This window comes from Sarcophilus harrisii, chromosome 1, assembly GCF_902635505.1.
Source record: "Sarcophilus harrisii chromosome 1, mSarHar1.11, whole genome shotgun sequence".
NCBI lineage: Eukaryota > Metazoa > Chordata > Mammalia > Dasyuromorphia > Dasyuridae > Sarcophilus > Sarcophilus harrisii.
This window is the reverse complement of record NC_045426.1, coordinates 88,050,549-88,064,352: the sequence shown is the minus strand read 5'-3', so window position 1 is coordinate 88,064,352 and position 13,804 is coordinate 88,050,549. Positions and strand designations below refer to the sequence as shown.

At 41.6% G+C, this 13,804-nt stretch overlaps 1 protein-coding gene across 12 annotated transcripts in view; it reads left to right on the top strand.

Moving 5' to 3' along the window:
• Positions 1-13,804, top strand: part of OBSCN (obscurin, cytoskeletal calmodulin and titin-interacting RhoGEF) — a 324,327-nt gene that overhangs the window by 103,342 nt on the left and 207,181 nt on the right. For all 12 annotated transcript variants that reach the window (XM_031960192.1, XM_031960208.1, XM_031960173.1 and 9 more), the window contains 6 exons: positions 666-932; positions 2,727-2,993; positions 3,816-4,082; positions 5,270-5,542; positions 10,624-10,890; positions 12,729-12,995. In XM_031960192.1, coding sequence (XP_031816052.1) covers positions 666-932; positions 2,727-2,993; positions 3,816-4,082; positions 5,270-5,542; positions 10,624-10,890; positions 12,729-12,995 — 1,608 coding nt within the window. The remainder of the gene's footprint in view (positions 1-665; positions 933-2,726; positions 2,994-3,815; positions 4,083-5,269; positions 5,543-10,623; positions 10,891-12,728; positions 12,996-13,804) is intronic.

Genomic DNA, 13,804 nt, shown 5'->3' with positions numbered 1-13,804 from the left:
CCATGATAGGGACATTATCTTTCTAAGGAATAAATGTTTCAAAGTAGTTTCTTCAGTGGGAGTGCTTTTACTACTGATATGAATTGTAGCTTCCTATCTCACTGCAAAGTCTTTATGATGTTCCTTACCCAAAACAATCCCTACCTCACTCCCAATGGTTTTAGAATCAGGGCATCTGGATAAAATACTGACTCTGATGCTTACTATGTAAGTCAAATCATTGAAATTCCCTCGATCTCAGGTCCCTAAGATGAAATACAAGAAGAAGAAGAATGTGATGATCTCCAAGAAACTCTTGATCTTTAGGTCTGAGATTCTATTTCCTGTGAACCTGCTGTGACAGTTACTTAGCTAGGTCGATTCTTAGAATGCAAAGACACAGTCCATTACCAGGTCTTATACAAAGCTTTTGCCTGTTGCCAATAACTGCTGGAATCTATGCTCCTCTGGCATAGTTTTTCAAGAATGTATAGTTTTTAGCTCTAGGTCCCAAGGAGAGTTTGGGAATGACATTAGTGGAGACATAGAATGGGGAAATGGAAGATCCAGAAGGTTTGATGATTTGTCACAGTTATCCAGGTGGATTCTCTCCCCTGTGCCCAAAGGGAGGTGGGTGCCAGGGTCAGGTTCCGAGCCATCTTCATTTCTATCTGGTATGTCTTTAGATATTCCTGTTGTGCTGATCAGGAAGATGGAGGACAAGACTGGCCGGGAGAAGCAATCTGTGGTCCTGTCTTGCGATTTTAAGCCTGCTCCTAAGGCAGTGCAGTGGTACAAGGGGGACAGCCCTCTTGAACCCTCTGACAAATACAAAATGAAGCTGGAGAATCACATGGCAGAGCTGCGGATCCTGAAGCTCACACCTAACGATGAGGGTCTCTATCGGTGCCAGGCTGGTAACACTGAGAGCAGCGCCACAGTCACTGTGGAAGGTGCGCACGTGGTGGGGACAAAGGTACCGGGGGAGGGCAGAGCGGGATGGGCAGAGGACACCCTCATTGGCCACATGCCCTATTCTTCCTGGGGACTTTGGCAGAGAAATTGAACCATCTTGGCCATTTTCCACATCTGCCATCCTGAAATCAAGAGAAGGGTGGCCTTCTAATCTAATAAGCAAGGCTGGCATCCTTGCTTGATTGCACAGTGTCTATATATGGGATGCAATAGCCTTTTGGGCACTTCACTGTTTATATACCAAACTAGGAGTGTCCTACCAGTGTCTGAATAAGTATTTACCAGCATTAGTCAGTTATTTGTCTGGGTTCATGACTGATAATTGCATTAAGCTCAGTGTGGAATAAGCCTCTCTCCATTCCTGCCATGGGTTGCTGATTTCTTGCATTTACAAAGCTCTGACTTGAAGAACCCAAGGAATTTTTGTCCAAGTTCTTTTTCTGATGAGATTCTGTATGTTCTTGCTCCTTGGGCTACTGGATTCCTAGCTTGCTTTTTTTTTAAAAATTTTTTTGTTGATGAATTTTCTTTTCTTTTCTTTTTTTACATCCATGTTTTTTCCCCAGTGATTCCCCCATTCCCCACCTCCAATAGAACCTTTTATTGTGATAATTAAGTTTAGTTTAATGCTTACCTCATTCCATGCCTGGAGTTCACTACCTTTCTGCCAGGTGGCAAGAGGCATTTTGACTTGATTTTTAGAATGATTTCTGATCCCTTTCACTGAAATGGGGTATAAGAGGCTGGACTATGGTAGTCTTTGTATCCTCTGCTTATTTTAGTTGACTTTCCTTCTGTCTGATCCCAGTCTGATTCCTACCTATTTAGAACTTAGGATAGTTCTAAATACTATTTGGATAGTTTCCAAATACTAATTTTGTTAAAACTCTTATTATATCAACCCAGAGATGGAAAAATGAATTTAGGATCCACTGCTGCTTCTCCCATCTCCAGAGTAAGAAGAGTCTTGATATAGATCCCCTAAGAGCTTATTTCTTTTGGGAAAATGCAGGTGTGCCCTCTCTGTTAAGAAGCAGAAAAGGCTAATACCTCTTTTTCCCTTACTTTAAACCTCTGAGTCTTAAACATTCTGAAGAGAGCTGGAGTCCTATCCTTCTTTTTGCAACGCCTCCCTCCTCCAGAATATGGATCTGGATGTCAGTGGCTTCTGAAACATTAGTATGTTATTTTAGCCATAAGCTTAATTATGTAGGTAACCTGTAGTATTGTACCTTCTTCCACACTGTTGTTTATTACAAGGTAGCATTTTTAAGAACTGCTCTCTCCCCCAAAATCCATTGCTTTGAAGCCAACCTGATGATAAGTGTCTGAACTTAGCTTGACTGATCCTCAAGTGAAAGACATATGGTCACAGAACCACAGAACGGTTGGATCTGGAACCTTAAGGAGTCATTAAATGCCAACTGTGCATTTTATAAAGAAGGCCATTAAATTGCAAAATAGTTAAGTAACTTCCCTAATGTTACACAGTCAGTCAGTGTCTGAGTCAAGACTCATTTTCTGATTTCAGATATGGTTCTTTATCCACTATGTCATCTTCTTTGTCCCTCATCACCAGGAACAAATTTTAAGTCTTTGCCCTGAAAGGCTTTCCCAGTGGGTTATCTCTGAAGCACAATGAGGTCTCAAGGAGAACTTGGCAACAGAGGCTCATGAGTCTCTCCAAATTGTGATCTCTGCCCCACTCTAATTTTTTTTTAACTTATTTGGTTTCTGAGTGTCTTCCATGTGTCTTCTCTAACCCTGAATAGCTCGAGAAGTGTCAGTGGTACAGCCCCTTCAGGATGTGGAAGCGACCGAGGAGAGCTCTGCCAGATTCTCATGTGAGCTGTCTCATGAGGATGAGGAGGTGGAATGGCTATTGAATGGAACTCTACTCTATAACGACAGCTTTCATGAAATCTCCCACATGGGAAGCTGCCATACGTTGGTGCTTAAGCGTGTGAGCCTGGCAGACACAGGCACAGTGAGCCTCAAGTCAGCCAAAGTATCACAGTCAGCCCAGCTGATGGTTAAAGGTGAGAAGGAGCTTGTGAGTAAAGTAGGAGAACTACCTCCTGATGGAGCAACTCTGCAAATCTTTAGAACTTTGTCTCCAATATGGCCCCAGCATGCTTTGAGGAAGGAAAGAGTCCTCATGGGGCAGAGATGGCCAACAACCTCTCCTTGGCACAGCTCGAGGGAGGTTCCCCTCACTGTAAATGTGAGATAGCTGTGATGTGATAATTGACATTTATATAGTGTTTTAAGGCTTCTCATTTGACATAACAACCCTGTGAGAAAGGAGCTATGATTATGGCCCATTTTATAGAAGGGGAAACTGAAGTTCACACAGCAATTATTATCAAAGTTAGGATTCGGATTCAGAATTTTCTCACTCAAAATCAGTGATTCTCTTCACTTTTCCCTCTCAGAGGATCTGAGTTTGAACCCTGGCTCCACTACTTACTTACTCTGTGACTCTGGGCAGGTACCTTTCTCTTTTTGAACCTTAGTTTCCTCATCTGTTAAGAATGTGGCTCATTAGCCTTAAAACACTATAGAAATTGGGGATGCTATAATGGATTAGTGAGACAGAGGTAAGAGGAATAGGGGCTGGTAGGGATAGTTTGAACAAGAGTTTGGAGATACAGCAAGAGACTATAAGGGGGGGTGTACTGAATAGAGCAGAAAGGCTGGGTTCCTGGGGGGATGGGCCTGGAAAAGCCTTGAACATCCTCCTCTGTTCAGAGAACCAGGCAAATCCTTTTGTGGATGTGGAGGGAATGGGGAGCAGGGACTCTGATTCAGACTAGAAGGGCAGCAAGCATTTGACAGGTACTCTTTCTCTGACTCTCCAGAGAAGCCTATGGTGTTCCTCAAGCCCCTGGATGACATGGCAGGTGAAGAGAAGGGCACTCTGGCTCTGGAATGTGAAGTCTCCCACCCAAAGGCCCAAGCCACCTGGAGAAAGGACGGCGTGGAGTTGGGCCCCAGTGACAAATATGATATCCTGCACACTGACCGAACCCGGGGTCTTGTGGTACATGACCTTTCTCGAGATGATGCTGGACTGTACACCTGTGACATTGGCACTGACCTGACCCGCTCCCAAGTCAGTGTGCACGGTAAGTGACCCTCATGTGAGACGAGTCAGAAGACCTGAGTTCAAATTAAAAACTCAAATTCTGAGTCTGTCTCTTCATCTGTAAAATGGGAAGGCTATTTACCTGCCTTTCCAACCTAGAGGATGTTACAAAAGCTCTAAGAGAATCAAAAGATCTGGGCTCTAGTCTCTATTAAAATATGCATTAAGACAGACTCTTGAGTGTCTAACTCAAGAGCAATGGCCCCCAAACCAGCCAGGCAAAATATCACTAGAAAATGTTTTAGCCAAAAAAGTACAATGCAATTTAGTCAATGTTAATTTGTGGTTTTCTGAGTCAATGTGTCACCTGTAGGGATCCCCTTTTATTTGAATTTGGCACCACCAGTATAGGTCATTCCTTGTTTCTGGGTTGGTTTCCCTTCTACTTCACAGGGGTAATAGAATCACAGATTCTGTGGAAGGGACTTCAATAGCCATTTGGCTTATTTCAAACCCTTTACTCTGTAACTGAGGAAAGCTAGGTGGTACAGTGGATAGAACACTTGGAAGCAAAAGTTCAAATCCTTCCCCAGACACTTAGTAGCTGTGTGACCCTAGGCAACTAAGTTTCCTCATTTGGAAAATGATCTGGAGAAGAAAACCCCAAAAAGGATCAGGAAGAATTGAACACAACTGAAAATTCAATAACAACAACAAAAGTGCCCAAAGTCACACTAGCAATGCATAACTGTGCTAGAATTTGAATCCAGGTCCCTTGTCTTTAAATCCAGAGATGTTTGATTTTATAAATATTAAAGTAGTATGTAAAAGCTATTGCCTTTATGAGGAAGAAACCCTGCAACATCTGAGTCAACAAATCTTTACAGCTGACACATGAAATCGATGAAGTCTCTGGAAACTGTCATGTTTTATGTTTGAAAGTTTTTAGAACATTGGGTTGAGAATCAGACCATCTGGATTTAAATCCTAGCTCTGCTTCTTGAGTGATTTTAAGTAAAACACTCTTAGGACCTCAGTTTCCCACTGTGCATAAAATGAAGATGGTGTCTCTTTCGGCTTATGATCCATCCTTTGAGGGTCATTTTCAAGTGCTCAGGAAATCCTTTGTTCATTAGGAGAGAGAGCAAAGGAAATCCAGCTAGATTCTGTTTGGGGGCTGGCCCGGCTTTCATAAGTATCTTATGTCTTTTCACCTTGTTCCCCTAGACCTGCACATTGGAATCACTAAACGATTAAAAACCACGGAGGTGCTAGAGGGAGAGAGCTGCACCTTGGAGTGTATCCTGTCCCACCAGAGTGCTGGTGATGTGGGCACTTGGACAGTTGATGGAAAAGAGGTGGGTGGCTCTGGCCGCTTTCGGGCCTCATGCCAGGGTCGCAAATACACCCTCACCCTCCGAAATGCTGCGATGACAGATGCCGGCGAGGTGGTGTTCACTGTCCGTGATCTCACTTCCAAAGCCTCCTTGATCATCAAAGGTAGAATGAGGGGCTCTCTCCTAGAGTCTCTTCTTGTTCTGTTTTGTCTCTTCCCTTACTTTCTCCCCTCTCTTCCTTCACCATTCCTCCCTTCCTCTACCCTCCCAGTCAGCATTTTGTGTCCCTGGTGTTACCTGATTCATTCTCAGGTACAACTTTATCCTTCATGTTTTGAGCACGTGAATTGTGCACTGAAGTGAGGTCCTTGAGGCAGTTGGGATGGAGGCTGGGGCTGGGAGTAGGAAGGTGGACATCTGTGAGCATCTTCATAGGAAACCCTTGCAATAGGTCTTTCACCCACCTTCTCATTCCCCTCCTCAAAGTTTTCTAGAGCTCTTTGGCTGAACTCCAGAATGGCCCCTATCCCATTCTCCTGGCTATTATTATCTAAGATTGTGTTATATCATAAAATCATATAGATTTAAAATTGGAAGGGATCTTAGAGGCTCTCAAGTCCAACCTTTTTACTTTATAGATAAGGGACAGAGAAATGAAGTGTTTATCCAGGATCACACAAGCTAGTAAGTGTCTAAGGTGGAATATGAATCCAGGGCTTTTGTCTCTAAGCCCAATATCCTGTCCACTATAGCAGACACAGTCAAAAGTAATAGTGAAGAAGTTCTCTTGGATCTCAGATTGTCTTGAGTTTGAAATCCTTGATGAGATAATTGTGATTGAGAAAACTGCAAAATATAGAAGGAACTGCTGGGCTAAAATTGATCTATCAATCCCCTGAGGGCAGCAACTCTGACTTGTTTCATTTTTATATCCCAACCTAGCACCAAGTCCAGGCCTATGAACACAGTAGGTTCTTAACTGGCTGTTTTTTTTTTTTTAATTGTTGAGTGATTGAGGATTCAGGCCAACTGAAACAAATACTAATCTTGTAACCATCGTTTCTCCTTACTATAAATAATTCGCAATAATCACTCCTTAAGCTTGTAAATTGGCAAATGGCCATCACTTATCAGTAGATGATGGTTCACAGGGTGATGCTTTCTATCACATTCCCACACTGCAACCTTAAATTCCATGTTATTATAACAGCCCCAAAGACGAAGTGAGAAAGTCAGCCTCCCTTCTGTGCCAAAGATTCTTTCTTTTCCTAATAGTCTTTTATTCTTCCAAACCCATGTAAAGATAGCTTTCAGTATTCATTTTTGTAAAATTTTGTGTTCTAAATTTTCTCCCTCCCTCCCTTGATACCCCATCCCACCAAGATAGCAAGCAGTCTGATATAGATTAAATACCACAAAAAGTCCTAAAGGAACTGAGCATAAAAGATCTATTATGATGATTCCTTCAAAATTATTATTATTTATTGTTATGACTCAAAATTATTTTTCTTTGATTTAAAATTACATTGCTTTTATTTTTATGCATCTTCACTTCTGAATATGTCCCTCTCCTACCCAAGTAATTATCCTTTATAAAAATGAGTAAAAAATGGGGAAAAAACCTAAACTAAATTAAATAATACATCAGCAGTATACATAGGGCTCCACATTCCTAGTTCTGAACTTTGATAAAGAGGAGAGGTGATTTGCTCACTTCTTCTTTAGGGCTCTTATAATTACACAGAGTTCAGTTTTTTCTTTGTTTCCATTTTTATTAATAAGCATTTATTAAGTGCCTACTATGTGCCAGATGTTGTGCAAAGCACTGGTATATAAAAAGAAGCAAAATCAGGGCCTGCCCTAAAATAGCTTACAAAATAATGGGGAAAATAACAAGCGAGCAAACAAATATAAACAAACTATATACAAGATAAGTGATAAATAACATAAGAAAGACACTAGAATTGAGAAGGGCTGGGAAAGTCTTCTTGTTCTGTTTATTTTCCTCTGCATCAGTTCACATAAGTCCTGACTTTCAGTCCATTGCTCTTACCACTCCATCACTCTGCCAGGGATGCAAAGACCACTGGTCCCCTACCAAAGGCACCCAATGGCAAGCTATCCAGGGACTGGTAAGGTGTTTAGCATCGTCTCCTGTGTCTGTGCCAAGGTTACTTGGCAGAGATAGCACCTATGTCAGTGAATGAAGGGGCGGAAGTGTAGAAGAATGATTCTCTTTGCTCCCCAGAGTGATGTTTATTAATACTTTTCTTCTTAATTACATGGTATGCCCATTAGCACATCAGAGTGGCTTTTCTAATAGCAATGAATTGTTTTTGTTTGTATTTTTTATTTCATTCTTTAAAGAAAACTGGGCTGTGCTAATCCCCTAATTAGTAAGTAAATCTAATTAAAAGAACCTACCAGTTTGAAAATGGAACTATCAACATAGGCATAATCTGATTTCTTGGCCATTCCTTGGCCCTACCTGGGTCACATTTACCTCTTCAGTAAACAAAGGCCTTGGGCTAAGGTCCTGTCCAACTCTGAGATCTCTGATCTGAATTCTCTGATTCAGACTTGAGGGACATGAGCTTAGTTGGACTTAGTTGGAAAAGGGCAAGTAACCACCAGTGCTAGCTCTTCCATCTGATATCCAGAACATGGTTGTGCGCCCCAGCCCCAGAGCTCCTTGATTGGCTTAAATGTAAGTCACTCCGGTTGTACCAGATCTTTCCATTCAGATTTATCCTCCTCCTTCCTGCACATATCATAGTTCATTCACCACTTTCTATCTTGTATCTCAGAAAAGACAAAAAGGCATTTGGTGTCATCCTCAAGCTTGAAAAAATTTTCATTTTGACTAGAAAAAGAAGGAAAGGCTTATAACTTATTGGGTGTCAAATGTTTATGTGTCAAATTCTTGGGAGGAATTCTTGGGGAAAAACTGAACAAGATGGTCAGGTGTAGCCAGGCTGTGATTTATTTTGTGGGGCAGAATATGCACGTCAAATAAATCTTGGATTTTGAGTGAAGTTGGAATGACTACCTGCTTGAGATGTACTGATGAACCTTTTTAGATAGAGATCAGCCTAAAGAGCTTCTCAGCTCTCTTCTAGATCTGAGGTTGTGTTGTTCTTTGTGATTTTGGGATAAGATAGTGAATGAAAGACATGGCAACTTCTCAGTAATTCAAGGGCAAAGAAAACTGATTAGTTAAGGCAGAAGTTGGATAACACAGTTTGGGAGCTAAGTGGACATAGTCCACAAAGGAAAAGCATCTCCTCTGAGTCTTAGGAAGCTTTCCAGAGAGGACAAATTTGTAGGCTATACTTAGAAATGAGTCTCCAATGGAACGCTAAAACAGCTGAGTTGTAAGGGTCTAACTGGTCTAAAGGCAGAAGCAAAGTGGAAATAGGAAAAAAGATCCTTCTTGGGAATCCAGGCAAGAGAAACTGGGAGTCAAGAGTCCTGAGTTCTAGTCCCAGTTTTTGAATAAATTGTATGACCTCAAGCAGTCACTCTTCTCCAGGCTTCTTTTTCCTCATCTGTTGTTTGAGGAAACTGGATTGGTTGATCTTTAAGATCTGTCAGTCTGGATTCTGTGTTCTTTAACTGGGGTACATCCCAAACTGTACCTAGAGATTCCTCACATTGAATTGAGGTAGGTTCTTGTACCTTAATACAACATTGTAAATGATTCATTGTCAAGGAAGGGGACTTAGCAGCTTAGTCTCCACTGAGAGATGAGTAAAGGCAGAGAGAGCTCTCAGCTTATCTACACCTCAGCAAGCCCAAGCATAATTCCCTGACATTTAATTCAATTCAACAAATACTTAGTAGAAGTCTGCTCCTTATAGGACTCTATCTTTACTTAGTTCTGTGGTTACAAATATCTGTATCTATATATAGACATTGATACAATGTACCTTATACATTGTACAAAGACAATGATACAATGTGGTGATCCATTTGTTTCTGTTTTGGCCAGAAACCATCAGGGTCTTATTCTCCCAGATTGACTTTTTTTTTTTGGACTAAGTAAAAGAGGCTATTCTCTGTCTCATTTCTTACCTAGCCTTTATCACTAAATAGATGGTTATCTCAACCAAACAGACCAATGAAAGACCTTAGCTTAAAAAGACCAAGGTCTCCCACAGCATCTAGGGCCCTCTCTAGTCTGAGCTGATCTATATCTCTGGAGGAGAAAGTGAGACTGGTGACTTTGCACAGCCCTCTCTCACTTAAATCACCATTTGACTTGCATGTCATGGCATCAGCCCCTTGCTGTTGTGGTCCTCAGAACCAAAGGACAAACAATAACTATATATATATATATATATATATATATATATACACACACACACACACATATATATAGATACATCTGTATGTATACACACATATATACATCCATTTATATACATGTATATTTATGTGTCTCTCCAAAGATACATACATGTATAAACACAGAATTGAGTTATAATCACATAGGCTTATTATCTACATGTAATATACCTAAATGAATATTTCTATATAATCTATAACATGTATGGATGTTTATATTACATGGCAGCAGAGGAGAAATCCAGATAATGTACTCCAGTAGAATTTGGGGAGAGAATAATTTCAGCTGGGAGGATGAAAGAAGGATTTCTGATAGATATAGGGTAGGAATTGAGCCTTGAAGAAAGGGAAAGCATCTAAAAGGAAGAGAGGAGAAGAGAATATGTTGCAAATGGAAGAATCAGACTGGGCAAATTCACCAAAGCTGAAGCAGAAAAGATGAGACTGGGAAATCACTCATCTGGTTTGCCCAACATCTACAATACAAGAAGGGGGATAATGTATAATCAGTGGAGAAAGAGAGGTAGGAACCAGATTCTAGAAGCCCTTAGGGAATTGATAGTTTATCGTCTAGGCCAGGGGTGGATAGCCACTTTTCTGCCAAGGGCTATTTGCCAATTACTTGGGCCTTTCCAGACTAAGGCCAGACATTTCTCACCCCTGCTCTCAGCAATAATGGGCCACGGCAGGACTCAGAGAAGGAAAGGGAGGTAGGGTAGGGTGACATGGTTAGGTCTAGCTAAACTTAGGTAAGTCAGAGGCCACCTGTCCTCTCCCCCTCTCCCCCTCCCCCCCATTCCCCATCTTCTCTTAATAAACTTAGGAAAGTATCTAGCACAGGAAGCCTGAGGCTCAGTCTCACATCTGGTTTCCCACACCCTATTCCATCTCCTCCAGAAAAGCCAGCATCCATCACCAAGCCCCTGGAGGACCAAAGAGCAGCAGCTGGGGAGGACGTGAGCCTGAGCTGTGAACTCTCCAAGGCCGGTGCCACTGTGAGGTGGATGAAGGATGGCAAAGCCATCAGGAAGGGTCCCAGATATGATCTACGCTATGAGGGGTCCCAGGCTATTCTTGTCATCCGCAGGGCCTCCCTCAAGGACTCTGGCGAGTACACATGTGAGACTGAGGTCTCAAAGAGCAAAGCCACCCTCAGAGTGGAAGGTATGTTGCCAAGACTATGGGATAGTTTTCTTCTCTCTTTAAAAATAATGTTTTAGTGGTCCCTTTTGTATTGACCCTGTGTTGTGATATACACCACTCGCCTTTGCTGCCACTCCCACTGGGCTTTCCTTTGTTAAAAAAAAAAAAAAAAAGTCGAAACAATTTTGCTCCACTAATTTGTTCTAGCTTTTTTTTTTTTTTTTTTAATTGGAAGGGAAATAAGAGGAGAGAAACTTGTAATAAAGTCACAAAAGAAAAAAAAGAGGAAAAGGTTGTCACTGAAGCATTTTCAATGCTTAGAAGGGAATTGATGGAAGTTGAATGAACAGCTTTGAAAGTAACATGTTGAACTTATTATATTTATATATACATCTATGTATGTGTGTGTGTGTATATGTGATAAGGTCAGACAGTATCGAGTTTGAAATGAACGTGACAAATTCACAATGGCCATTCTCTTTGCCAAAAGGAAGGTTTATTTCAGAGAATTTACAGACAAAATGAAGAGATAAAATAAATACTAGGAGTGGCAAATATGAACGAATTGGGAGAATATATAGTTAGAAAGAAAAGGAATTTGAAAGAATCCCTTAAAGGAATATACCATGAGGCTGGGTATGCCATTGACTGACAAGTTAGATTCATAGAGTTTAGCAGATTAACCAGAGTAAGGTAGAGTAAAGAGAAAGGCGCCATTAAAGGGAAGGCACTATGATGGAGAGAGAGACAGAGAAAGAGATTACCTTATAGTGGACTTGGTCCTGAAAAGAACTTAACAAAAATCTGCATCATGAGTAAATCTTTTTTATAAGGAAATATAGCCTTGGGGTTTCCCAGAAGGGAATTCAGAGGAAAGAGAGAGGAAGTGCTAAGGAGCTCAAAGTTAGGGGAATCAAGGAGCCAGATGGGGTGCATCTGGCAGACCTGGTCCCAGTTTGAGGGATAGACAAAAGTATTCCATCCTCAAAGTCACATTATACAAACAGAACAGTCTGAGAATTGGCTATTTATGATAAAAGCTGGGTGGGCTTCTTCCTGGTAGGGGAAGAGAATGTCACATCGTGTGTGTGTGTGTGTGTGTGTGTGTGTGTGTGTGTGTGTAGGACTTTGCATTTTTATCTATCATCCTTTATTTACTCTACTTTGTATATGGAAATTTGAGGGAACATTCATCAAATTCAAAAGATTTTGAGTCTATCTGTGATGCAGGTAAGCCTCTTTAGGAAGAGGAAAGATATGCAATCTATACATGAAAGCTCCCATGAGAGAAAAAAATGAAGGGATTTTACTAAATAATATGTAGGAAAGAGATATGTTTTGTCATATGTTTTTTGGGACCAAGATTGGTTATTCCAATGAATTGAAGAGTGCTCTTTAATGTTATTTTCACTTACATTATTAAAATCATTATATTATTCTAATTCTACTTACTTCACTCCGAATCAGTTCTGACAAGTCTTCCTATGTTTCTCCAAATTCCTTATATTCAATTCGAACCTTGTTTTCTGGATGAGAAAATCGAGTCCCAGTGAGAGAAAAGGATTTGCTCTCAAGGTGACTTAGGGTGACTGGCCCAGTATTAGAACCTAGGTCTCTCATCTCTTGTCCACTACAGAGATCTTTTTCCTGGGACACGCCAACAAAACAGTTCCCTTGGCTGTAAAATGAGCGAGTTGGCTAGATAATGCTCAAAGTTGCCTCCTGTTCTATGATCTTTCAAATGAATTATTCTCTAAGATCTCTTTCCTGAGTCCTGGTGGATACAGAAGGATCAGGGAACAAGTAAGGGAGAATGGAGTACAGTCCCCTCAGAACTGCGTCTTGCCTCTCATTTCCAGAGAAGCCCAATCGCTTCACCAAGGAGCTGGCCGATGTGAAGGGCGAGGAGAAGGGCACGGCGGTGTTTGAGTGTGAGACGGAGAAGCCAGCCTCGGCTGTGACGTGGCGGAAGGGCATCATGGAGCTGCGTGCCACCAAAAAGCACGCGCCCAGCCAAGCAGGCACAGCCCTGAAGCTCACCATCTCCCCTCTGGAGAAAGGGGACGCTGACACCTATACCTGCGACATTGGTGACGCTCAGTCCCAGGCTCAGCTTACAGTGCAAGGTGAGAGCGCAGAAACTCGCACTCGTGGCCTTCAGGAGGTAGGCTCTTCCCCAGAAGGGACTCAAGGAGAGCCTGGCGCTCTGCCGCCGTCCTCTGGACTTTATTGTAGCATCCACACAGACACACCATTCTGTGTGGTCACCTGCATTCACATATGTGTTTGTAAATATATATATGGCACCTGAGGTTATAATCATTTGTCACTGACTAGTATTATTAAAGTTTATTAGATCACAGGCGAAAAATCTCTGAAACCTTAGGGCTCAGTTGCAGTTTTCTTCACTACTCATTGAAGGTCTTCATGAGGGAATAGATGATTTGGAAAGTGAAAAACCTGGCTAAAAAGATTGTACCTAAGAACTGAGTTTTAATTTCTGGACCTTGACTTAAAATACAGCAATAGTCAGCTCTTGGGCATGCTTAGAATGCAAACAAGTGTGGATCTGTGCACGCCAGAGCATATTTCTGTAGAACCCCCCTCAAGGTTTGCCTCCTCCAGGCAATCTTTTTGTGTTTATCCTCCCTGAACCAAGCTGATTAGCAAAGGCTACAGACTGGAGAGACTTCACTTCACCATCCACTGCCCATAGCCTATCAGTAGTGCTCATGGCCTTCCCAGGTCAGTTTAGCACAGCAGAAAAAGTGCTAGACTTGGACTCAAATCCCAGATGTAGGGTTGTAGCCATTTCATTTCACTTCCTGAAACTGTCACCTTATCTATAAAATGGGATAAGACCTCCTACCAAAATCAAAGGATTATTTTGCAGAATTTAAACAGAAGAGAAATTATTAATTTTTATTGTAGTTAT